Source organism: Convolutriloba macropyga, chromosome 9, assembly GCF_964194025.1.
Source record: "Convolutriloba macropyga chromosome 9, txConMacr16.3, whole genome shotgun sequence".
Taxonomy (NCBI): Eukaryota; Metazoa; Xenacoelomorpha; order Acoela; family Convolutidae; genus Convolutriloba; species Convolutriloba macropyga.
Window position 1 is genome coordinate 51938806 of NC_134476.1, and position 27750 is coordinate 51966555.

Consider the following 27750-nt stretch of genomic DNA (forward strand, 5'->3'; position numbering starts at 1 on the left):
GGCTCAAATAGGGAATATATCAATATCCTGTTGCTTAAACCATCGTGACCAGTATTTTCAGTGTTTTTCACTTTCCTTGTTACGTTTTGCACTTCTTAGGCATTTATTGTGATGAAAATAAAAATTTAGGTTAAATATTGCCTTAAACTTCTTTGCTTGCTCACAGCTGATCTCATTTAGGCCTAACCTGGTGATTGCATCCACATACCAGTTGTCTTCGATTGAATCCTGGTTATTACAAAAATGATTATATGCCGCAAACAAAAATTTACTGTTTTCGTTTTCCACTTTTTTGTCATAGTAATCAAGTTTTTTATCGCAAATTTTTTTTGGTAATCAAAATTCTTTGCGTTTTGTAGGCTTGGTGAGTTATGTATGTTATGATGAAAATTTGATCCAATTTTGAAACAACCGGTCTCGTTTTTTTGAAAGATTTTTTAACATCGTTAGCAATCCAACTGCTGGAAAATTGAAATTAGCTTTGCGAAGTGGAACAAAGCTGTTAAACACAGGAAATAATGTATTTACAAAATGCAAAGCAAATAATGTATTAACTTAGTGTGAAGTACGTAAATTCCACATGCTAATTAAGAATACGAAGTTCAGAAATCTAAATTAGAGTCTGCTGAACAGATTGAGCAAAATTGCTCAAAATGTGGCTGTTTATGGGTGCAATAGTTAAGACGTGCTTAAGACGAACTGTGTAACGTTATAGCTGCAGACAAATTTTTGAGACACTACAAATACTTTATATATTCGTGAATGGCAATCAAAACACGTTCTTAATCCATATTAAGTGATTATGATTAATCAGTGTCGTTTTATCATTTGAATGGGAGTGTCTTTAAAAACAAAGATTTTGAGGAACTAATTTTACGTCAACCTTATTGTGAACGAATTTATATTACTGAACGAGAAAGTCAAACAAATTTTAGAAATCAAATGGTACCTTATTTTTTTATAGCTTAGCTTTTCAAGATATTCGTTCTTCCAGACTTGTCAGGAAGCGGAAAAACGTCATTAAACGTCGTCCCTTCCTTCACGATGGCTCATTTGTATTAATTTTTTCACAAATTTGAAAATAATACCAATGAATGAGATGGTTTCTGCTAAAGTTATTAAAAATTTACATTCGTTTTGGACTTTTATTCTTATTTTCCTACAAAATTTATTGTAAATGTAAATTGCAATTTATGTAAATGTAATTATTGTAAATGTAATTTCTGCAAAACTGAATTTTGGAATTTATTTATTGCCTAATTACATTGCAGTCTGTGTTCAAAGTTTGCGTATATAAAAGTTGTGAAGTCGTCTAGAATTGGATTTCAGCGATATTTTAAATCTTAGTTGGCATTAATTGCAACAAATATTTTTCATTTGTTTTATTTTCTGCGTTTCAACTGATGATTTGAATTGATATTTCAGATAATCAACAACAAGAAATGGTTAGACATTGAAAGCATGAACAATTCAAGGTTATGAAGTGTTTCATAAAATAAGTGTCATGTTTAAATTTTACTTGAACTGATTAACTTTTTGGAATGAAGCTGCTTCATTCTCACTGCACGTTTGTTCAAGAATCTTTGTTTTGTTTCATGCAGATTCCTGCACCAACCAAAAATTTATAATATCAGATCTAATTTTAAAAAATGATATGATTAAATTGACTTAAAGTCAGTAGTGTCTCCAAGAAGCTGGAAAGGCGTAAATTTAAGGTAAAAGTTTCAATTAGTTTTTTAGAGCCTTGAGCGGTCCAATTTTCAAACTTTTTTGGTGTTTTGAGTTTTAATTCTTGATATTAAATTCTTTTCATCAAGTCAGTCATAGTGCAAATGGGCAAAGTTCTTTTGAAAGCTTACAATTTAATTACCTTTTGAGATGCTTGTTGAGTGAATGCAAACATAAGTACCCGAAAAGTGTTATGGTTTTGCATGGTTGGCTTTGAAAGCTTTTTTAGCCTGTACTTATGTTATCTAGGCTTTGTGTAAAGCGGCCTCATGTCAATCAGATAATAATTACATTTTTTTTCATTGTTTTCCGAAGAATTTCATTTTTTTTTTCATTTTTCAGACATAATTAGCGTTTTATCAAATTTGAGTCTCTCTCTTATTAAATGTCGTGTTTCAATTTGTGCGGTTTTATTTCAGGACGTATCCTAGAATAATATTGTTGCAACTGAGTGCTAATTTGAATCGTTTACTATATTGTCGCTTTGTTTTCCAGCAATTCAAACATTGTGTTATTTAGTTTCCGAAATTTTTGAATAATTATAACAGTTTCAATTGTAATTTTTTGAAGGAAATTGAAGCCAAGTACTATTATTTGATTGTTGTTTGTTATGCTACTGATTTTATAGATGATCTCCACTCATTATATTTGGTAGAAAGTGTAAAACTAAGTGAAGAATAAATATTTTTAACTTGCATTATTATTAAACCTAATATTAAGAGAAAAGAGAACAGTTCATTCAGCGTTTTCTCAATCCTTCTCTAATACAATGCTGTGAGAATTTTTATAATGTGCTGAATGGAGCGCACAGTGATTGGAAAACCATTTCCAAGTTTCTGTTTCAAGTTACAGACTACTGGTACGTAATTTAAGGTACCCCAGTCCAAATCGAATGGTTATCTTGCAAGATCTTGACTGACGATGCATCGTCTTGCAAGATTTTTTTGCAAGATCTTGCAAGATAGCCATCGTCTTGGAATCTTGCAAGATAACCATTCGATTTCGAATGGGCATCTCAAATTACGTCCTTGAAGTAAATATTATTGATTTTTTGTTTTTTAAATTTCTTGATTTTCTGTTTTCTTGGGTTGAATGATGTGTTGCCGATGGGGTGACGATGGGTTACCAATCGCCTGGAGACGGGTTGACTATGGCTGAAGATTCATGGGTTGAAGTCCTTGCTACAACAATCATAATTTTTTCCTACGCACACACACACACACCACACTCACACACTCACAAGCACACCAAACACACATTTTTATGATATTTTTCAGTGCTTAACATTTCATTCACATTTGCTTTTAACAGAATGAACAATTGAAATGATCCTTGAACTATTTTTGTGGAAGGGGGTATTTCAAATACGTTATCAATTAGTTTAAATTAACTTTAAATAGCCTGTAGTTTTTCTTTTTCAAATGCACCTCAATTTCAACAAAAATTCACCTCAGCAACGTTTTTTATATAAATGGTTGATCTCATATTTAATTTACTCATTATTTGCGGTTTTTGGTTGTTTGCAAGAGTCTTGCAAGATAACCGTTCATCTTGCAAGATCGTGCAAGATAGTCATCGTCTTGCAAGATTTTGCAAGATAACCATTCATCTTGCAAGATCCTGCAAGATAACCCTCTTTTGCAAAATTCGTGCAAGATCTTGTAAGATAACCATCCAGTCTCGACTGGGGTACACAAATTACGTAACGATTAGAGTAATACTTTTGCGTATACGAATTGAATAATGTACCGGGCAGAGATGAGACGAGGCGATGCCGAGTTGAAACAAATTGATTTTAATCAAAAAATATTAAAAGCAGTTCTCTAAATGAGTCGAAACCGAGTGACTTGGGTTGGTTGCCCTTCTAAACCGTTTTGGATTGGTTGGCCATTTAAACCAAGCTGCTCTGCCCAGCGGAAATTTTTGCATTAAGTAGGAAGTACAAAGCAGTACTCAGAACATGAACAGACTAGAATGCAAGCTTTTCATTTGATAAGGACAGTCGCGTTTTCACGTTTTTGCCAACATATTTACAGTTCCTGAAAAACGAAACAATAATACCACATTTTTTTTACATTTCACATTTGAAATTTCTGTTAACATTGACAGAAACGAAACAATAATACCACATTTTGCAAATTTAATGTTTGCAAATTTAATAAAATCTATAGATAAGGTTAGTCGTCCTGGAATTTGACTGATTCATTCGTATACACTGGATGAAGAATTTTATAGGTTTTATATGTATTTTAGAAGAATTTTACAAACCCCAAAAAATCTAAATTAAACAGCTTAAGTAAAAACTATCATGCCAAGTAATTTCAAATTCCATATATTTATGAAATTTACTGGAGCAACCAAGTTAGAATTTGAAAATTTTTTCCATTTCTGTATTCAACGTGTAAATTTCTTGTAAAGACGGCTCAGTCACTTGTGTTTCGTAGATTACTGATAAAGCTTGTATACAGGTGGTCTATGTGATATTATGGGATAGTGTTGGTCTTATTTTTTCATTAACCAACACGTACCTCTGAGAATTAATGTTTTTCAAATGTGGATAATTTTCATGTCCATCAGTTTGACTGTGCGCGGTATTACATCATAGTAGACTTATTGTACAGTTGAAATATTGAATAGTTGAATTATTGGACAACTTTTCATGAAAATTGGTGAATTAAGCTAACAACACTACTTTTTTTGGTCACATTCAGTATTAATTGTTTCACTTTCCCGTTGGGTTCTTTCCAATACAATAAAAGCTCCATATGTCAAAAAATTGCATTTTTGTGTCTGTTAATAAACAGTGCTGTTAATAAACAACAAAACTGGTCATTAACCCCGAATATAACGCCAACAATCCAATAATACAGCTGCCTGTTGCATCAAATTTAGAACAATATCCGGCAGTTTCATAGAACAATTTGCGTAATATTCAACAACAATGAACAGCTTTGTTCGTGAGGCAGCTACATCAGAGCATGAGAAAACACTGACACTTGTAAATTAAGCACATTAGACAAACGCTTTCAACACTCATTATCAATGGTTTCCCTTGACCCTTAGGCCCTGTTTCATATTTTAATAACTTGATATGTCGAAAAACAGTAGTATTTTATACACTTAGAAAACTTATATACAAGATTTCTTAGTTCTCCAACAAAACAGCTCTACATAGCTCTACTGGTATTCTAATTTTATTTTTCTGTCCTCTAAAAAGAGGACTTTAAAAAGAGTATGCAAAAGATACAAATATAGATCAAAACTTGAAGATTTTAGTTACGAGTAAAATTCTTGGCCATGTCAACTTTGAAATTTTGTGTAGTGACACTTTTTTTATCTTGCTCCGTTGAATTTGGTTTTTCGTTGGGTTAGGCGTTTGTTTCGAAATTTTGCCTGCGGAAAAATTAATAGTAGATTACGTCTGTTAAACTCAATGACGACTGACTTTTTCCATAAATCTTGTCTACAATCAAATTTTTCAATTGAGGTTGATAGAGGATCCAAATTAACAAAAAACAAATTGAAATCTGTTTTATTGTAGTGCCGCGATCTATTTAGAGCGGAACTTTTCCTCTTGATATTTTTTGACGTGTAGCTGAACAAACGAACAAAACCATTAAAATAATTGTCTTGTAGAAAAAGCCGAAAATAAACAATTTTCTTGGACAACAATTTATTTCAAATCGTTTCTGATGGAATTTTTGGTTCCACAGAGCAGTTCTCTTCAACTGTTTTCCGTTGAAGTTTACAATAACCGACTTTTTCAGACGACTCTTTTTCGCCTTTTTGGGTAAGCGGTCTAAAACACTTAAAGAGCAACTTTTGGTGCCTAATTGGTTAGTGCCAGGCTATATTTCAACTCGGCTTCATCTCATCTCAGTTTTGCCTTGTACACCAATCAATTTTTAATGGCCAAACTAGTTGTCGAACTATTACTTAAGCAAATTTTAGAAAAAATAATTTATTCGCCCCAGGGACTTAGTGCCCAGACATGAGGGCGTCCGGGTTTGAGTGCTGGGCACGAGGCCCAAGGAAGACTTAGATTTTGTTTTTACGTATTTGAGGAACCAAAAGGTACGAAATAATTGAATTTCGTTTGAAATTGAAGTTGTGAGTGCACCTTTGCAGACGTGCCCTATTAACCATTTTGATTGTGCTCTATTGCTCTTAACAAATATTTGTAAAATTTGTAATTTGTAACAATGAGTCAAGCTAAGATGCGTAAAATGAAACTCAAAAAGAAACCATCGATTATCAGATACACTTGCTGACAAAAGTAAGCTCACAAAACGCAATTTTAAATTACTTACTGTAAGAAATCCAGAGAGGAGTCGGCCAATTTTCCGCCAGCAACTGTACTTTGAGTCCCATGTAAAATATGTTCAACTTGCTCATGCCTCCATAATTTCAAGCAAGATTTTGCCTTTTTAATTTATTAATCTGATGAGCAAGTTGAACAGATTGTTTTGAAATTCTAAAGAAACAGCCAACATTATTTCGACTAGAATTGGCTTCTAAAAAGAAAGTTTATCAAGTAAAATTGCATTTTGTGAGTTTACTTTTGTCAACGAGAGTGGCCAGTCGATAGATAATCAAACAGGTAATAGTCAGATTTTTGTGGATTTGAAAATCAGGTAATTGTTTCAAAAAGTTTTAACATACGTCGGCTTCACGGGTTTCTTATTTGAACTCGTTGTTTACGAAAATCTTCAAGCTCTTACAAAGTCCTAAAAGCATTAAATTTTAAACTATGAGAAGTATTTGTAAGAGATACTGCGCGCGCAAATTTGAACTAACAAAATGGGATCTTTTGCGTTTGTGCCCCCAATACGTTGTGCGCCCCAGTTACAGAGCAAGTGCCATTACATAGTAAATAACTATGTAAAAATATGGCGCGTGTGTCTAGGGGGTGCAAATATTATGCACCCACAAAGCTGGGGGGGTGCACAAGCGGAAAAGACCCACAAAATGGTAGTAGAGTTCCTTTCTAAATTCACCGAATTTGGAGAATCCGCCGATAAGACCTGACTGAAGTAATGACTAAAAAAATTGAATTAGTGACAAAAATTTGACTGGACAAGTTACTAAATTCTGCTCAAAGTAAATTCGTTTTTTGACCAAAATTTGATTGATTGAAAACGCAAGTAATGACCTTAGCTTCGAATTGAAGAATGTTTTCTTATCGCAGCAACAACTGTACTCGTGTTATCCGAAGTAGTTTAATGAGTGAGAGAAGACGGATGGATCTTTTCAAAAACCACCTCCTCAATAGCAAAAGGGGCAATTCTTGAATAGGAGTTAACCGAGAAATTTATTGAGCAATCAGAACTCATCTGAACCATAGGCTTTTGTGAATATATCGAGGATTATGCAACTACAAAATTGACTATAGATTACAAGGAAGAGCGATTGTTGAAAGACAAACCCGGAAGATACACTGAACGCCAAAAGTAACTTAGCACAGCCTTGTTTTACCAAGTAAGAGTGCAATTTTTGTCGCAACATTGCTCCAATTTTTAATCAAGTTTCGAGTACCCTTTTAACAACGATTGGTCATTACAATTGTGGCGTTGCTTACCAATGAAATGGAGAAAGCACGCAAGGGTAACTTAGCGGGGAGGCAGGATATTAGACGAAAACTCGATTAGGTGAACATATTTCTTGCAGCTATTAGGCAAAAATTTTGAACTCAAGTTTTGTGGACATTAGGCGAATACCAAAAACTGTATAAAGTACTCAAGTGTCCCTAGCGCGTGTCTCCTGATGACCTGAGCTCACAAAAAACAGTTGAACTTTTAAAAAATCTATGCAGCAATTAAAGCAACCTTTCTTTGAAATTTTTTCTATAGCACCAAATATATAGAAAAAAGGCAAAAAATGTTATCTACTCTTTCCCCCGTTTTGCCCAATTCTTTTGACCAAATATTAGCGAGGGCTATATAAATTTTTACGTAAAGACTACTGTTAGGAACTCTGAGTACTTTACAGCATCGAGTGGATTTTGGAGTACCGTTTTGAAATGTTTTAATAAGTATTCGCCAAATATCCACAAAACTTTAGCTCAAAATTTTCTCCTAATGACTGCAAAATTTGTGTTTGCCTAATCGAGTTTTTGCATACTATACCATTCCCCGAATAAACTGTAATTTTGACGTTCAGAACAGAATGACGGATGACAAGTTGAGTGTTGATAAGCTGAGAGAGGAAGTGGAGACGTTGAGAGACAAGATCATGCAGCAGAGGAGAGACATGTGTGACTCCACCCTCAATGACGTCACTAACAGTGTATCCCATCTACACAGGATACAGTTCAAGGCAAAACGCACCCTCAAAGGTTATATTGCCATGTTACCCTGCTAGTCGAAATAACCCCCAAAACTTAACAATGTAGTTCTCATTTTCAAACACACCAGCTGGTCTGGTTTTAATTATATTCATTTTATTTCTGCGTGATCGCAGCTCCGCAGCCTCAGGCTTTTAGTTCGCAGCGCATTAATAGGAGCTTGTTCTCAGCTGTCCTTTTATATTATTCATCACGTCTCAGACTGTGCATTTTGTGACCTTGAATGATCTTCTTTCCCGGGTCGAGGTGTCACCGCTAAAAATCGCTAAAAGATGTAAGATTTGCGTTCAATGCGAACAATTCGGTGAAAAAAAAATTAAGCGGTGAAAATTTTTTTTACCGCTTAAGCGGTGAAAGAAATTTTTTCACCGCTACCAGCAGAATGCGGTGAAAAAAAAATTTCATCGCTAAAATTGCAAAGCTTACAAATATTCAGCGCGCTAATTTTAGCGCTTATCATAAACTAACAGGAAATATAATTCAAGTAGGTGAGAAATGGCGCAGTGGAATAAGTTGTTGCCATGCGGGAGGTGAAAGGCTCAAACACGTGTTCGGCAGTTTCTTTTTTGTAAGTAATACGTTGAATGCGGTGAAAAAAGTTTTTCACCGCCAGAAACCGCAAATTTTCACCGTATTCAACGCTAAAAGGTGAGGGCGCTTTGCGGTGAAAAATTTTTTTTCGCCGCTATTCACTGCTAATCTTACACTATTTTTTGACCAAATTGGTGACTTTGGCCTTTTTTAAGCATCTGAAAATTTAACGTGATGCCACTATTGACGCCAATATTGGCCAGGCTATGGTCAAAAGGAAGGTATGGGTGAGCACTCATCCTCACACAGACAAGTTCATGTAGGCAGGGGATTCATCTATCACTCACTGGCATGTCAACTACACGCCTTCCCTCTGGGCTAACACGCCACAGACGTCAGACAACAAATATTAAAATGACATATATTGAGTTGCTGTAGCATAAAAAACTACTGCTCGTTGACTAATTGAAGCAACAATTGTAAATCGAAATACGAGCAAGCAACGTTGAGCAGCCAAAGGGTTTCTGAAACATGCAAGATCAGCTATGACCCTCTTCTGAACCAGGCAAGTTCACCTATGATCTTCTTCTGAGACAGGCAAGATCAGCTATGATCCTCTTTTGAAGCAGCTAGGATCCGTTCGGATACTATTCTGAATTAGGAAAGATCAACTATGATCCACTTTTGAAACAGGTAGGATCAGTTATGATACTGTACCGAAACAGGAGAGATCAGTTATTCAATACTACATTTGTATGTATGAGATTTCATGAATAAGTTAGGTTTTCGAATATATATGATATACCTCTTTCACGAAAAAAAACTTCTGTACGCTTATTAAATCAATATGCGAATGCAAAGTCTAAAAATATATAATTAAAGTTGTCACAAAAAGAAACACTTGGATAAAAATTATAACTCCCCATAGCTGGTAAATTAAGCGTGAGCGATGGCTGCCCTTATGAAGAAGAAGACTCGCTCACAATTGAAAACTTCAAACAATAGTTTTAAGTCTACAAATTGGGATTGAACATTTTGTCAAATGGGAATAAGTTTGTGACAATTGGCAAAACGACACCCATCAACTAAATAACATACCCAAAGACTTCCACAGCTTTCCAAAGGTCTATTTAGGTAGTTTGCCAGAAAAATCGATTTACCTCGGGAGCTTTTAGGATGGAAAAGCACTTCGTTTTTAAGATTAGCATTCAAACCTGAAAGCAAATGCGTCACAAGTACAGCGGAACAACAGAGAAATTTCCAAGCAGCAAATGTCTTGCGAATTGCAACAAATTTTTACATTGAATCAAGTTCTTCAAATGTTTTCACGTCAATTGTTTTGTTTTGACAATAGAAAAATTTTATGAAAATAGCCACCGCCGGATCAATTCTGTTCCCCCACAATGCTATTTTTTTTACATAGTAACGTGCTATATAACAAAATAAATATTGTAACTGGGGGTCATAAAAAAACACCGGGGGCCGAAACAGAGATACCCGCCGCCATGTTATATCGACGCAATACAAAGAGAATATATTACAAAAAAATGAGACATCGAAAGGACTAAAAAATCTGAAATTGCTTTGCTGAGATGAAAAATTGGAATATGAAAGATGTGAACAATTATCTGCAATCTAAACTAAAGCTGTTACAGGAAAATATCAAATCTCCAGGAGCAAATTAAGCCAAATTTAATGATTTATCAAGACATCGGGTTGCAAATGAGGGCTAAACTATTGATTTCGTTGACAGATACCGAAATGAAAAACTCAAAAGTGAACATGTTGCACTTGGGAGTAAAAATTACGAATCAGGGCGCTAATAGTCCAGTCAAATGCTGCAATCATAATCGGAAAGAGCGACCTTTTGCTATATAGAATCCAAATTACTGGAACTATCGCGTTGCTTTGATGTTCTACAAAGGAAAGAAAAAAGTTTTTTATAAAAAAAGAGTGTTTGAATGAAAAATAACTGCCCGGGAGTTGATCTGAAATGTTGAAAGTCAGTCGATCAAATGAATAATTTGAAGATAGGTGTAAAAAAACTGCTCCAAACCAGAAGTCCACAAACTATAAATTTTCAACAAGAACCAAGTGAACTGATGCAAATTTCAGTACCTATTTGAGACGCTTTCAATTAGTATTTCTCCTCAGAAAAAATGACGTAGACATCATTTGTTTATCTGAGAACTGACTAAATGCCAATGTACACCACTGCTAGATGTTCTAAAAATCAAGTATCAATTGCAGAAGAGAACTGTTGGACAGAATGAAATTGGTGGTGAATTTTAAGTAAACGAATCACAATTCTGTTTTAAGTAGCGTTTAAGTTTCAGAGATATCCTTGTCTGCTTGACCACGGTTTCTAATCCTCCATTAATTAGTACCACCTCGGAAATTAAACGTTGTCAGCCTTTCGAAACAACGCACTTTTTGTTGATGAGAAATATGACTAATATGTGACACAAAAAAAGCTGTTTGATTGAAACTGGTGATATTAAATGCTGCAACACTTGTTGAGATCTTCTAGTAATCAGTAACCTCAGTCAAAAACTGTTGCTCCAGAAATTTACTCAATTGAATTTAGTATTGTTTATAAATACACACTCATAGCGCCTCGCTCGATATTCCGCTTTGCAAAAATTTGAGTTTTTGCTCTGATTTTGGAATAAGGGAAAAAAATCTCTGGTCTTAAATAAAATTTATACTTAATGAAATTATGATTCAGTTTAATAAGAAGAGAGGTGTCTTTCTTTCAAGATTAAGTATAAAATTGTTAATTGGAATAATCTTAATAAACATTTTTATTTTCCACTGATTTTACTGTAGACACAGCAAAAGAAAATTGTAACAACAGTTTTTTTCGTCAAATATTTCTGCAATATTCCTGACTTCGCGTAATGAGACCTTAGCACCTCTATATATGTCTTCCCTATCCATTCAGTTAGAGCAAAAACTATTGAACACCAGGCGTCAGAAAACGGGTCTGAAGTGAGCTTTTTAGCAAACCAACTAAATAGTTCTCTCAAACAGGCAGTTAAAAGTTTCTTTAGGAGTCAAGAATCTGGATTCGCTATGTATTTTTTCAGAGTACTTAGAAGTTTTTCATTTTTTTGCTCAGCAGAATCCCAGCAAAAACGATGTAAAATGGCAAAAAAATTCTTTTTAGAATATATATGAACCGTCATTTTGTATTTTTTTCGTTTTTTTCTATGTAAAGAAGTCTTGGAAGAAATCTGTAAAAGTCGCAATCAAATTCGTTTGATGAAAGGTTTTTGAGTACTTGAATCATTACTTGGATGGGGCACAATTTATACTCCGAATGCAACACCAAGCACTATTAACAGCCCTGAATACAATAGAGGAAATAAAACTTATCAAAGCGAACTAACGCGCTGGGTTGATAAATTATTACTTTTCAATTTTGAACAATGAACACGTCACAAGGACTCAAAATGGGTTTGCAGATTACTTTAGCAGAAATCGTAATGGAGCACCAACCGCAATTTCTGACAAAAACACCGACCTTGTAATCAATCAAATTGAGGACAAAATTTTCAAACTATTCCAAAACACTATAAAATTAAACAAAGCAAACAATACAAAAGAATTAGAAAACCAGCCCCACAACAACAAAGTCACGAATAAAACATTTTATAAACAAAACTAAACAATTTTTTTTTGCCTTTCAACTAACAAAATTCAGCAGCCTTCTCACACGCTCAATCTAAATCAACCAAATAACACATTAAAGATTACAAATACAAAATCAAATCAAAGAAGTTCAATTCACCAAAATTCAAACTACCCAAAAAAGCACAAATTACCGGAAGAAAAAATTTTAACAAAACTCCTCTACAAGAAAAATTAACCCTTCTTCATCATCAGGAAAACCATTATTAGATACATCAAGCACAAAAACAGAACCTGAAGAGAGCCTTGGAGAAGGAAGCACCCCAATCCAATCAGATTTTTATTCTCCTATATTTTCACTAAACCAATACCCTAGCACAATGCCAGACTACAGACAACATTTATAACGAGTCTTCTGAGAAAAATTCTTCGTGGAAGCAACAAAAAACGACAAATCGCTGAGAATCATTAGAGAGTTCTTAAAAACACAAATATTGCGACAGCTTAAAAATTTTAAACAGTTACTTTTACTCTCTTAGAAAGCATTTAAAAGTTACAGCGTCAGGCGGTATATTATAGAATAACAAATTGTTAATCTCTGATCAATAAAACAGCTTGTGATTAATGCGCTCAACCAAAACCATTATGGTCAAGCGGGAATTCTAGGCTTTGAAAGTTTCGTGTGGTTGCCATGCATTTATGGAAATATTTCTGCCAAAGCCCAAGCGTGCAACGAATGCATCAAACAAGAAAAAAATTTTAAAACCAGTCCTTTCAAGACAAAGTTTAGGCACATAATAAATGGAACCAGAACCGAGTGACGAACTTCAAATGAATTTTGCACGTCCTATACCATTTTGCAATAACGCAAATAACCATTATTTGTTAACAAAGGTAGACCGTTTCAACAGATTCCCCACAGCCCAAAATTTTAGAGCTGTAGCGCTGTGAAGGCTATCAGTTACTTAAATGAATGTTGCATTTTCTATGGTGTTCCCAGTCAGTATGTTGTGACCAAGCTCACGCATTCAAATCTAAAGGTTTTAATGCATTCTGTAAAAAAGATGTCAAACTATTTTAACTTTTTTTAGCTCTAGGTGGAGACCACAGAGCAACAAGCTTGGTTGAAAAATTCATAGAGACGATAAAAAGAAGATTAGGAGTCATAGCATTAGAAGCCTCCTGTCCTCAGAAGAGGGAAGTACAATCGTTGCAGACATAATAGAAAAATTTCGCAATGTACCTAATTGCACAGCAAAAAATATCTTTGAAGCAGATTTCAGACGCACCTAAACGTGGCACTTTTGAACATAGTAGCAGAACCAAATAGCAGTAACTTAACATATAAAAACATAAGAAAAAGAGTTTGTTTCGGATCAACATACACAAACACCCGGTTCTAACCCACACCGCCATGTGGAACATGGAAGTTGGCTCAAAAACCGAACTGAAAGTAAAATACAAACAGGGCGCAAAACAAACGCCACGCGCCAGCGCCGACAGCGACGACGCGAAAAGGCTCAGCCGCAAGCACATTCTCGGTAAGATAATTCCTTCTAAATTAGAAATCAGGTTTGGTGACAACACATCCACAGCCGTGTTTTTAAAAAAAACTAAATAATACCTACATCAAGTGAAACATTTCTTTCGAAATCCAAAGCAGCAGCCATCCATCGATCAAAACTCTATATGGAGCGGCAATCCAAAGGCATCAGATTGTTCGTTCGTTTCGATGACTCGTTTGATGTACAAGAGGAACCCCCTACAGTAGAAAGAGTTATAATCACATCAGATTCGACACAAAACAGCCCAATCAATAATTAAGCATCGTCAAACCCTAACGATTTTATGAAAACATCAATAGACAGTCCAGATTTACCCAAGACCCCACCTAAAACATATGTGCTTACAATCTCGGCACCCAAAATAGAAAAAGCATTGAAATAGAGAGAATAACTTAACAACCCAACGCTAGCCATCGTAAAGAATTCTCCAACTGGAGATGCAATCAATTGTCCCACGGGAGAAGGAACTTCAGGACCCAAACATCATATGAAAGAACTCGAATTGAAGAAAACGGCTCAAAATGAATGAAACACAGGTTCGACATAAAATTGATCACCAAGAAAAACAAAATTAACGTGACTTGATTGTGAACTCACCGGCAAAGAACTCAATATCCGACTTAAAGGATTAGGACTCTTTCTCAAGCAAATTTGGCAAACAAAATTTTTTCTCGAGAGGAGAGTGTCACACGGATTTCCCAAAACTCCATATGAAACCAGCCAAGAACTCTAAAACTTTTATTATAAACACACTTAAAACTGTATTGTACTATATCTATCATATCTTTGAGTATAATGTATCAGCTAAGCTGACTCATCTTCTGTGCAGTTAGTTCTATAGTGCTAACGGGGCAGGCGCAGGTGTTAGTCTGCATGATAGTAAAGTGTGAACGCTCGCGATATAACGAATGCAATTCTGCCTTATCTTTTTGTGTTGATAGTTACTGTGAAGCCAATGACTTAGGGCTTTTTTTACCATTTTTTATTATTATTTTTACTATTTTTAGTATTATTATTATTATTATTATTATTATTATTATTATTATTATTATTATTATTATTATTATTATTATTATTATTGTTCCGACCCCACTTGTGGGGGAAGGAACTATATACTCAAATGGGTTTTTTTTTTGTTCAGTGAATTTTGGCCGATCGATATATTCGTCGTAGAGAAATGTGAGTGGTATCATTAAAAAGCTGGTCCAGCGTAGAATTCAAAAGTAAAAAGATTTTTTTGAATTTCGTTTTTTTCGAGGAGTTATCGAGGATTGAAGTTTTGTGTGAACAATGGGATCTTTAGCATGATTGTTCACTTTTAGTACAATTTTCTTCAAACTAAGATCTTTTTTACGAAAACATTAATTCAAATTTCTATAAAAAGAATAAATTTTGAGTTCGTAAAAGTTGAATGCAAGGCGATAGAAAGACTAGTTCTGGTCTCATAGGGAAGTTCACTATCAAAAAAAAATCGAACTCTAATTGAGAGCCCTTTTTTTAATAAAACTTTTCTCTTTTTTGCTTTTTTAAGTCACCTAGAGACAAGTCACATTTTATATCGACGTTCTATTAATGACAAAACTCCTTTATAGTCGAATGAAGCGCAATGAACAAAAAACGTCGTTTTCAAGGAATTGCTCATGTTTTTTTTTGGCTTCGATTCTGAGTTTTCGTAATTTTGAATGAAATTTTGAATTTCTTTTTGAAGTTTTACTATTTTTTTTGGAGTCCTATGGTAGGGATTCATTGACTAACAGTGCAATATGTTCCATAATGAGCATTAAGTGAACATGTCTATTTCATTGAGGGGGCGGCTAATGGCTGTTAAGACTTAAAAAATAATTTTTCGAATTTTTTTTTGAATATTAAAGAATCATAATCTTATTATAGTGAATTGTAAGTCAGTCCAGGGGTGAGAGCACCCTTTTCCTTCCTACTGCAACCAAAATTAAACTGGTTAGCGGTTTTATCTTCTATCTATTGGTTATATGACTTCAATGACAAAAAATTTCAATTTTTTAAAATTTTTTTTGGATTTTTACGTATTATTGGTTACTTTTGAAATCTTATCACATTATCCAAATATTGACAGTTCCCATTAGCTTAAAAACGATGTTCTGTGGATGACCAATAAAAATTTTAAACAAAAATTTATGGTTTAAATGGCTTCGACACGTTCTTCTTGCACTTTTCTACTGATTTTTTGGTTTTCTCCTGTTTTTTTTTGTTGTTTTAATAGTCATTATACTTACTGTGATCTCATAATGAATACCTATGCATGACAAACATAAATGCACTGCCACCGGGGCATCTTTGAGCGTTTTTATTGACTTCCGTTGAAAGCTATTGAATTTAATGTCTGTTAAAATAAAAATCATTTTTCGAAAATTTTATTTGAACAATAACAATTCCTAAATTTTTCTTGAACTGTTAGTGAGTTTCAGTATTGACTGGACCCACTTGCTTTTTACTGCGACTAAAAATATTCTGTTTAGCTGTTTTATCTTCTAGCTATTGGTTATATGACTTCAATGACAAAGATTTCAATTTTTTTAAATTTTTTTTTTGGATTTTTTGAATTATTGGTCACTTTTGAACTCTTTATCACATTATCCAAAGATTATTGTAATCCAATTGGCTTCAGTGGATCACAGAGAAAGTTTTCAGAGAATGGCTAATGGTTTAATTGTCTTCGACACTTTCTTCTCGCATTTTTCTACTGAATTTTAGTTTTTGCTGTTTTTGTTATTGTTTTCTGTCATAAGACTTATTGTGATGTCTTTTTAACTATCTATGCATGACAGAAATCATTTTCCTCCCTATGGGTTATATCTGAGCGTCGTCATTGAGCTCCGATGAAAGATTGAGTTTACTGGCTGTTAAGGGTTTAAAAATAATTTTTCGAAACTTTTTTGAAATTCAACCATTCCTAATTTTTTTTCGTGAATACTCTTGGTCATTGTTGGTTCTAACAGAATCCATTTCCGTTCTACTATAGCCAAAATTAATCTGGTTAGCGGTTTTATCTTCTACCTATTAGTTTTAAAACATCAATGCCACGAGAATTCATATTTTTTTTGGGTACTTTATTTTGTTTTTCGATCCTTTTGAAATCTTATCACATCATCTTACTGCTGAGAGTCCCTATTGGTTTAGGGAAGAAGTTCAACGGATCATAAATAAAGTTTTCAGGGAAGAGCTTATGATTTGAGTTGCTTCGACATTTTCTTCAGGCACTTTTCTACTGAATTTGTGGTTTTTGCCTCTCTCTGTTGTTGTTTTCATAGTCATTAACTTGTTGTAAGGTCTTATTGATGAAATACGATTGGCAAAAAAACTTATTGTCCCCTCGAGGCATCATTTATTGTATATACTGGCTTCCGTTGAAGGCTAATGAATTTAATGGCGTTGATAATACGTGTTTTCCCGCAATTTTCGTGCGTCTAATGTATTTGTTTATATTTGTTGATTTTTAAAAATTATATTGATAAAAAAGGTTTTCCCATTGCTCCTGAAAAATTAATTTAAAATTGAAGAGTGTTTAGTGAAAAGTTCATTTTTTTAATGCCTTCGACCCTTTTGTCGCTCAATTTTTTTTCCTGAATTCGCTGTTTTTGTTCTTTAGGTAGCCGTAAATTGCTCACAGATCTCATAGGCTTGTAATTGAGGACTGAATGAATGATGTTGCTCGAAACATTCAGTATATAGCGAATAGGTTCCTTTCGTCAAATTTAACTTCTATTCATCAATCAGATGTCCCATCGAATTTCGTGTATTTCAAGAAATAACATATATATTGATATTATGTGCCACTGTTGTTTCGTTTTTCTGAACGTTTATTGAATGGCCATTTTTTGCGTTTCTTTTTCTCTTCCTTCAGAACAATCGCGTAATAACAGATCCCAATGGTTTTTAAATGTGGCCCAAGTAAACTTATTTAATCTTTCAGTATAAATCCTTCAACTGAAATAGCAGAAATAACAACTGAATTAAAAATACATATTCAGATGATAGGTATTGATTTTAATGGTAGCAAAGGTTTGTGTTTTCGCAAATCGTTTGTAATTTTTTGAGTTTCTCTTTAGTTTGTTTCTATGGCATAGTCTGACAACAGACGGGTGCTTTTGGTTTTGTAATGACTTTTTAGTAATTTATCAAGGATTTTTTTATTAAAAACCAATGTTTTTTAAGATTTTTGAATTTTCTTGGTGCAAAAAATGTTTATTAATTTTTAAGTTTCGCCTCACTGTTCATTCTTTTTGTCGGCTTGTTACCTAGTCTCGTTAAGAAAACTTTTCATCTGCTGTATAGTTAGTAAAAGGTAAACTTGTGTAGTTAAGGTTTTATCTGACTGCATTTTGACGTTGTTACCAGGTGCTTTTAAATTTAGATATTCATTTTTTGCCGCCAAAATTTTGTTGGTGCTATTTTTTTCTAGTCTCTTCAATGTCAGGTCACGTTGGTGCTGTAATGAAGCATGGCATTAGTAATTCAATTAGTAGATAGAATGTGTAACGATTGTTTTAAACTCAAACATCTATTTTTGTTATCTCTTGATTTGGTTGACATTTTAGTCAAAAATGTAGATGAGCTCGGGTCGGAACATCATGTGCGAACGCACATTAACGAGCCGCCTTGTTATTATTATTATTATTATTATTATCATTATTATTATTATTATTATTATTATTATTATTATTATTATTATTATTATTATTATTATTATTATTATTATTATTATTATTATTATTATTATTATTATTATTATTATTATTATTATTATTATTATTATTATTATTATTATTATTATTATTATTATTATTAATATTATTATTATTATTATTATTATTATTATTATTATTATTGTTATTATTATTATTATTATTATTATTATTATTATTATTATTATTATTATTATTATTATTATTATTATTATTATTATTATTATTATTATTATTATTATGGTACATGTGTATTACCATTACAAACACTTCTATTTTACATATGTTATGATGCAGTAAATTAATAATTCTTTCAAGTAGTATATATACATTAACATCGTTAACCATATGCAATCGTCCGACGATTGTCTCTTATGTTCAAAGTTAACTGGTACTACGCACTAAGTGTGCAGACTGACAAAAGGTCAACTGCAGTTCTGCCTTAGCTTTCACCGAATAAAGTTGTGCGTTGAATATTCTCTTTTTCGATTAGAGCTTAGATCTTATTCTTATAAGTTTAGCACCACATGGCGCAGTCAGCCGAAAAAGGAAAAACGATATTAGGTCTTGAACCATTTTGGGATAAACCCAGCTCAAACCCACCAACACCATGGGAAAAGTGGAGAAGTCAGTTGAAAATGGCCCTAGTCGCAAAGACAAATATAGAACTCGACGACCTCCTAAGAGAGAAACCAACAACAATAATTTATCCCCCAGAGCCAGTAGAAGAACAACCGGTACAAAATCCAACCCAGACGATGGAAAGGGAGAGGCTAACAAGATATAATCAGGCAATAGCCAAATGGAAAAACGAATGTAACATAATTGACAGAATAGGGGTGCTATGCGGCGACAAGCCATGGGACATCGCAGATAAACGAGCAAAGTCAATGATTTACCTAACCATTGGAATCGAAGGACGAAGAATGCATACAAGGAAATACCCCCATACCAACGTCGAGAACATCACGACACAACAACTATGGGAGGAACTAGAGCTGACGTTCATACGACCACGGAACGTCACCTTCGACCGATACTTGCTACTCACAAGACGACAACAAAAGGGCGAAACAATGGAACAGTTCCATTCGGCTTTACGATCTTTAGCAGAATTTTGCCAACTGAGAGCGTTGGAAGACGACTTGCTACGAGACATCTTTACAGCCAACATGATTGACCCAGAGATTCAGAAAGAACTTTTAAAAGTAACGTTAGAACCAGAAAAGGCACTAGAAATAGCCATTAGCATTGAATTAGGCGCCCGAAGCCAGTTAGCAATACAAGCTAAAAACACTACAGACCCCTCAATGGTAACAATAGTAGGACGATTGGAGCCAGTCCTAGCCATCTCCAGTTCGAGATACCGGGGAAACTATCGAGGCAATTTTAGCCAGCCCCGAGGCAATTACCAACCGCCCAGAGGCAATTCACACCAGTCAAACAGACAACAGTTCCAACAACATAATTGCCGTAACTGCGGACAACCATGGACACAAGAACATCGAAGTAAGTGTCAAGCCATTGGACAGACGTGTAGAAGATGCAACAAACCCAATCACTTAGCGAAAGTCTGCAGATCCAATATGAACAGATACACAAACAATCGCAACGTCAACGAAATAATAGAACAAGACGAAACACAAAACGAGGAACAAATAAACATGGTCTCACTAAACAACGAAATAGGCAGTATCAGAGAGGATTCGGAAGACGATTACATGGTCAACCTGATTTCCCCCACAGAAACATCACCCACACCGACAAAACTTCACATCAAGTTTGGAAACACCAAATACTGGGTAATGGTGGATTCAGGTAGCTCTAACAGCCTAGTAACGGAAAGAATGGCACACGAAATAGAAGACAGAGATAAGAACAGCTGGTGGTGTCGCAAGACGAATCCCACAAACTTGCGCAGCTTTACGAATACACCTATCCGAAACGTCGGTACACTATACTGTGACATTGAATGTAATGGATGGAATGCTGGAAGAGCTGACCTCATAGTGGTACCCAACAACCACAGAGCAATTATTGGAAGAGACTTATTTCAGGGGCTCGGAATACAAGTCAACCAACAACCCTCCCCAAAATCAGAAGGTAAGCAAATTGCACTGATACAAAACGTTGAAGGACAAAACCTAAAAACAGAAATATCTAAAAAATTTCCAAACCTAATAAGAAGGATAGGACGATCAAAAACCCATACAGTTAAGTCAAAATTCAAAACAAACTTCACACCCGTTCACCAAAGAGGGCGGAGAATACCAATCCATCTACAATCTCAGGTAGAGGAAGAACTCAAAAAATTAGAGAAAAACGGTAATATAATCAAACTGGACAAATGCTGCGACAAAAACTTTATTTCACCCATAGTGATAACAGTCAAACGAGACAAAACAATAAAACTTGCCATGGACTTCAAAGTCATAAACAAAGCGATTCATAAAAACAAATATCAGATGCAAAATATAGATTGCCTGATGGATAACATCGCACAATCAATCTCGGAATCGTCGCACGAAAGCGAAGTACTTTTTTCCACCATCGATCTACGTTACGCGTACAGCCAATTACCACTCGACGAGACAACCGCAAAGCATTGCAACTTTAATATCATAGGCGGTCAAGCTACAGGAACATATAGACTCATTACAGGTTTTTATGGCCTAACAGATATGCCCGCAGAGTTCCAAAAAGCAATAGACACCACATTAAGAGGCCTCAAAAACACATACAGTTTCCTGGACGACATAATAATTGTCACGGGCGGAGGAATAAAAAAACATCAGCAACAAGTATTCGAATGTCTGGATAGACTCGCCAAGGAAAAATCTAAGCATAAACTTAGAAAAATGTCATTTTGCAAAAAATAAAATAGAATGGCTAGGATTTGAAATCAATCAACACGGTATAAAACCATTAGTGACCAAAACCGAAGCCATACAAAGCCTAAAAGCACCCAACACATGTAAACAACTAAAATCTTTCCTGGGTAGTGTACACCACTTAACAAAATTCGTTCCGAATTTAGCAACACAATGCAGAATATTTCGAGAATTACTGAAAAAAGATAACAAATACGTATGGACCACAAAACACCAAACAGCATTCGAAAAAATAAAAGAACACATAAAAAACATAACCGAAAACACACATTTTGATCAGTCGAGAAAAACACGGGTACGTACAGACGCATCACGATCCGGGCTCGGAGCAGTACTCGAGCAGGAATCGAACAACGGTTGGGAAACAATAGCATATGCATCGCGTTTTCTTAACAAAGCTGAAGAAAAATACAGCATTAACGAGCTCGAACTCCTAGGCATAGTTTGGTCACTGGAACATTTTAAGCATTACTTATATGGTCAATATTTCACTGTACAAACAGACCATCGGGCACTTCTATCCATACTGAAAGATAAAGCAACAAAGGCACACCAAAGCAGATTAACCCGCTGGTGCGATCGGCTAATCCCATTCCACTTTAATATAGAACATATACCAGGCTCAAAGATGGGCCTCACAGATTACATATCTAGAAACCCCCACGGCGCCGCAAAACCAATTAGCATGTACGACGAAGACTTTGTAATAGCACAAATAGATGCTATAGTTAAAACAATTAATGCAATTAGACAACGCGGTATACCACGAAAATTCCCGATACTGGAATCGCACGACGATTCCAAGACATCAAACACAACGACTGCAATTAAACGTCAAAGAGGCCGGCCGAGAAAAACACCCCTGGAATCGCGGGACGATTCCAAAATCAAAGTGCCTAGAGCACAAAGTCATAAGACAAAAACAAAAGTAGTTCAAAAAGAACATAATTACAGCCTACGCATACAACATTCCAATCCCAATATAGAAAACCGCGTGACGAGGAATGACGTAATTGAACAAAAAGTCACACAACAAGCAATTGCAAAACCGCATTTGCCAAATAACTCAAATAACAATCAGTTGCTAACACAAGAACAAGTTTTTCCAGAAATGCAAACAGACAGAGACGAAATGCAAAACACTTCCCCAAAGAGCCCAGGAAGATGTCCACTATCATTCACCACCTACCTAAGCCCCAGCAAAGAAGAAAACCAACCCCCGCCTCAACAAGAAGAACAAACAACATCAAATACAACACTGGATAAAGCAATCAGAGATGTGTTCAGCTCGACACTAATAGCAGCCATGACCAATAGAGACAGTGTGCTAAGAGAGATTCGAGATTGCATAATCCAGAACGACGAACGCCGATGCAAAGCAGTGAGCAAACAGATATACGCCCACTGGAACAAACTGAGCGTAAACGATGGCTGCATACTACTGGACAACCGCCTCACGATTCCCAATGCACTTAAAGAGGCAGTCATTGATGTTCTGCATGCTACCCACCCCGGCTCATGGGGAATGACAGAACTAGCGAATAGACTCTGGTGGCCCTTCATTAACAGAGACCTCATAAACAAGGCAAAAACATGCCGCCCCTGCACTGAATTTGGTAAGAACCTTAAAAGCATGATACCAAAAACTAAATGGTCACCAATGAAACCATGCGTCGAACCAAACGAAGAAATCCAGATAGACTTTGGTGGACCAATAGTAGACGGTCAAGGAAGGGAAATATACTTTCTCGCTCGCATCGACCGATTTTCAAAATTTCCATCCCTTAAATTATATAATAACGCGAATGCAACAAACGTAGAACACTTCCTAAATAAATATATGTCAATACATGGAGTACCTAGATCTATACGAATGGACCAAGCTAGATGCCAAAAGGGTAATATAATTAGAGACTTGTGCAACAGAAACAATATTAAAATTATATTTGCACCCGCAAACGACCATAGATCGATAGGCCTCGTCGAAAGATTAATTCAAACGGTCAAACGAAGACTAGGATGCATCAAGCTAGATCCCAGACAACAACCGTTTAATATAAAACAATCCTTAAAACAAATCGCACAAGAACTAAGAATATGTCGGAAAAAAGCAACCAATATATCACCATTCGAAGCGCACTTTGAGCGCCCCGCCAATACGCCAATAACCAATCTAACAACAAAACCTGATAGTAGAAGTTTAAAATGGCCAAATGTACAACATGACTATTTAGATGACAACATCATGGGAGCGGACGAGCTGATATCCGACGAACGATGGGAACAAGAGGACCTTGACAGCGACGAGGAGGTACGAACTTCAAAAGAGAGGATGCTCACAGCAGCCAAGAACGACACAGGCGAGATCCCTCGAACATTCCGAATGACCACACAATCAACGTTGCAACCGATCGCCGAATCCAGTAAAGGCCTACAACTAGCAAGGAAAACGATTGCTTCAACACGCAGTAAGAAACAACTACAAGGCTTGTACGAAGCAATACCAGAAGGGGCAGCATTAGTCAAAACATCCGGCTCAACGCTAACGATCAAATACCCGGGACAAGACGACACCGTCCTCCACAAGTCCGAGGTAGCTAGATTCGGTACGTCCACACAGCCTCAAATTCCCTTAATCCAATTCGCGGCACGAAAGACGGTAATCAATCACCATGAAAAGCTGCAGCGAACGATGAACATCCACCAAAAAGAGCAAATGACCAAACTAAAAGGCGAACGCACAATCCGCAAAAGATTGCAAGACTCACCCACCAATCCCAACCTGGCCAACCTCGCGAAAGTCCATCGCACAAAAGTCCCACCGAAAAGAAAATTTGTACAGTCTCCTAAAAAAGGGGACGCGAAGAAGCAACACAAAGACCAATACGCATCCTCACAAGAAGAAGATGGTGACGATACCATCCCAGCCCACGAGGCAACGGCCGAAGCCAACCCAAAAGACGCAGACTATGAACCACAAGAGTCGATAGACATACATGAAATCAACCAAGGCAAAAAGCCACGACGAAGCAATAGACTCAAAAAGAGGACAACAAAATACGGCCAGACCGAAACCACTGACGACGACACAGACGAGACCCAAACCAGCACTCCAATTAAAAGCCCCAAGGGCATCGCAAACTTCCAACCGGATTCAAGTGCGCAGGACGATTCCACGCAAGGGCCGGAAGAACGTAGAAGTACATCACCAACCACAGGCCAAACACAAGAGCCTACTGAGACTGAGCCGGTATCACCTCTGGCCGAAGGACAGGTGCTGGAAGTATCGCTCCAATCACAAGAGTCAAGAGAGAGAGAGAACTAAGCCCACATGAACTATAAACAATGCCCTTACAATTGTCTAACAAACTTTTAAAAAAACTTTGTTATTTCTCCCGAGGGGAAATGTGGTACATGTGTATTACCATTACAAACACTTCTATTTTACATATGTTATGATGCAGTAAATTAATAATTCTTTCATGTAGTATATATACATTAACATTGTTAACCATATGCAATCGTCCGACGATTGTCTCTTATGTTCAAAGTTAACTGGTACTATGCACTAAGTGTGCAGACTGACAAAAGGTCAACTGCAGTTCTGCCTTAGCTTTCACCGAATAAAGTTGTGCGTTGAATATTCTCTTTTTCGATTAGAGCTTAGATCTTATTCTTATAAGTTTAGCACCACAATTATTATTATTATTATTATTATTATTATTATTATTATTATTATTATTATTATTATTTTTATTATTATTATTTGTATTATTATTATTATTATTATTATTATTATTATTATTATTATTATTATTATTATTATTATTATTATTATTATTATTAATATTATTATTAATATTATTATTATTATTATTATTATTATTATTATTATTATTATTAGTATTATTATTATTATTATTATTATTATTTTTAGTTTCATTATTACGTCAAAATGTTTTCACCAGACTATTATTTTTCTACATTTATTTTTTGAAATGAAGAAAAGAATTCCAAAGCCGAATTTTGATTTTGGTTCTAGCATTTTTTGTCATTGATGCCATTAATCTTTCTAATCTACGTGCCTCAACGCCTGTTGCGCGGCTATTTCCCGACAATCTGCCGGCTGTGTTTTGAACAAAATATGAAAGAGGTAATAATACTGTTTCTCATAACTTGCGCTCCGAGATGCAAGCAGCTACTAGCTTAATGAGTTTTCAGGAATTCACGATTGGTTCTTCTTACAGACATAAGTTCAGCTTACAATCTAACTTGGAAAACGACCTCGGGATGGAAAAAAGTGAAACGCGCTAGTGTGAAAAACGAGCTGAAGTATGATCAGGGCTGCGATTACCCCAGTGATTCTGGAATTTTTATTTTGTAAGATCTGATTAATTTCTAACAAAAATTTCTCTTAAGAACTTACAAGAAAAAAAACTTAAATCCCCTTACAAGATCTTATCAGACAATTTGTCAGCGGAATTATTATTGTGTAAGATCTGATAAGATGCTTTCTAAGAATGTTTATCGTGTAAGATCTTATAAGATTTCGTAAGAATATTATTCTCTTATAAGAGAATGCATATTCTTACGAACTCTTATAAGATCTTACACGATAAAAATTCTTAGTAAGCATCTTATCAGATGTTACACGATGAAAATTCTCAGTAAGCATCTTATCAGATCTTACACGATGAAAATTCTCAGTGAGCATCTTATAAGATCTTACACGATGAAAGTTCCATCTTATAAGACCTTACACGATAAAAATTCTTAGTAAGCATCTTATCAGATGTTACACGATGAAAATTCTCAGTAAGCATCTTATCAGATCTTACACGATGAAAATTCTCAGTGAGCATCTTATAAGATCTTACACGATGAAAGTTCCATCTTATAAGATCTTACACGATAAAAATTCTTAGTAAGCATCTTATCAGATGTTACACGATGAAAATTCTCAGTAAGCATCTTATCAGATCTTACACGATGAAAATTCTCAGTGAGCATCTTATAAGATCTTACACGATGAAAGTTCCATCTTATAAGACCTTACACGATAAAAATTCTTTGTTAGTATCTTATCGGATCTTACACGATGAAAATTCGTGTAAGCATCTTATAAGATCTTACACGATGAAAATTCCATCTTATAAGATCTTACACGATAAAAATTCTTTGTTAGTATCTTATCGGATCTTACACGATAAATATTCCAAAATCATTGGGCTATATTCTGATGGGTATGATCAGTAACGACCCGGGAACTGTAAGAAGTTGCAAATATCAAAAGCTGAAATTGTTTTTGTTTATCGGTTGTTATTTCATTAGGTCACCTTTCAAAAGTGGTTAGCTGCAACTGGGCACGTGACTCTAAACACTTGGTGTCTGCTTCCCATGATGGGAAACTGATGGTGTGGGACGCTCACTCCACACACAAGATACACGCCATACCCATGAAGAGTGCTTGGGTTATGTCTTGCTCATTCAGCCAGAAGACGGCCAGATTCGTAGCCAGTGGAGGTCTGGATAATGTATGCACTGTCTATGCATTACAGGTTAAAAAAGCTAATTTGCAGAATAAATTTTTGTGAAAGTTAATTGCAAGTGTTTGTTGAGGTTTTGTGTGATAGGTGACCACTCATGCAGCGAAAAAAATAAACCTGGTATTACATCAAATAAGCGAGACATATATCGCTTATTTGATGTAATAGCGCTGCTAATATCAAAATCAATTTAGCTATGAACCAAGTCTAAAACACATCAAATGAAGGCTACGCTTTTGAACTGTGAAATGAAAAAAGGTTGATCCGATAGTGAGCGGCCACATAATTTAAGTAAATATTGCAGTACTGATGTTAATCCTGAGACTGTATAACTTCATACTTGTACAGATTCCGTTCATGTCACAATCTACACTGATCAGTGTCTTTTTCAGAGTAAAATTGTACCTCTGATTTAAACGTGTACCTTCTACATTGGACTTACGGTTTTTTCTCGATAAACAGAGATCTTAACTGGGGTTGTTTTTAGGCACGTAAGGACAACACGTACACCTCGCAGGAGTTCTCAGCCCATACAGGGTACATGTCCTGTTGCAGGTTCATAGACGACACAGAAGTCATCACTGCTTCAGGAGATGCCACTGCTGCACTGTGGGATGTCACCACTGGTAAACACCCAGATTATAAAATCCTAGCCCAAATTAGCCTCTGAGCAGACTAGGTAAACGCCCCCCCCCCCCCGAGAATTATTAAAACCCAGATGTATGGTGCCCATGACTAAAAAGACCTCTGAACAGTCCAAAGTGCAAATTGGCGTCCGATTAGGCTTTGTCG

At 35.4% G+C, this 27750-nt stretch overlaps 1 protein-coding gene across 2 annotated transcripts in view; it reads left to right on the top strand.

Annotated features, from left to right (window-relative positions):
* The first annotated feature begins 5928 nt into the window (after positions 1-5928).
* Positions 5929-27750, top strand: part of LOC142345444 (guanine nucleotide-binding protein subunit beta-like) — a 130653-nt gene continuing 108831 nt past the window's right edge. Inside the window, exons 1-5 of one of the 2 annotated variants that reach the window (XM_075397499.1) lie at positions 5929-6004; positions 6303-6362; positions 7888-8062; positions 26744-26970; positions 27446-27584. In XM_075397499.1, coding sequence (XP_075253614.1) covers positions 7894-8062; positions 26744-26970; positions 27446-27584 — 535 coding nt within the window. In that variant the 5' untranslated portion in view covers positions 5929-6004; positions 6303-6362; positions 7888-7893. The remainder of the gene's footprint in view (positions 6005-6302; positions 6363-7887; positions 8063-26743; positions 26971-27445; positions 27585-27750) is intronic. The other variant, XM_075397498.1, reaches the window with a different exon arrangement.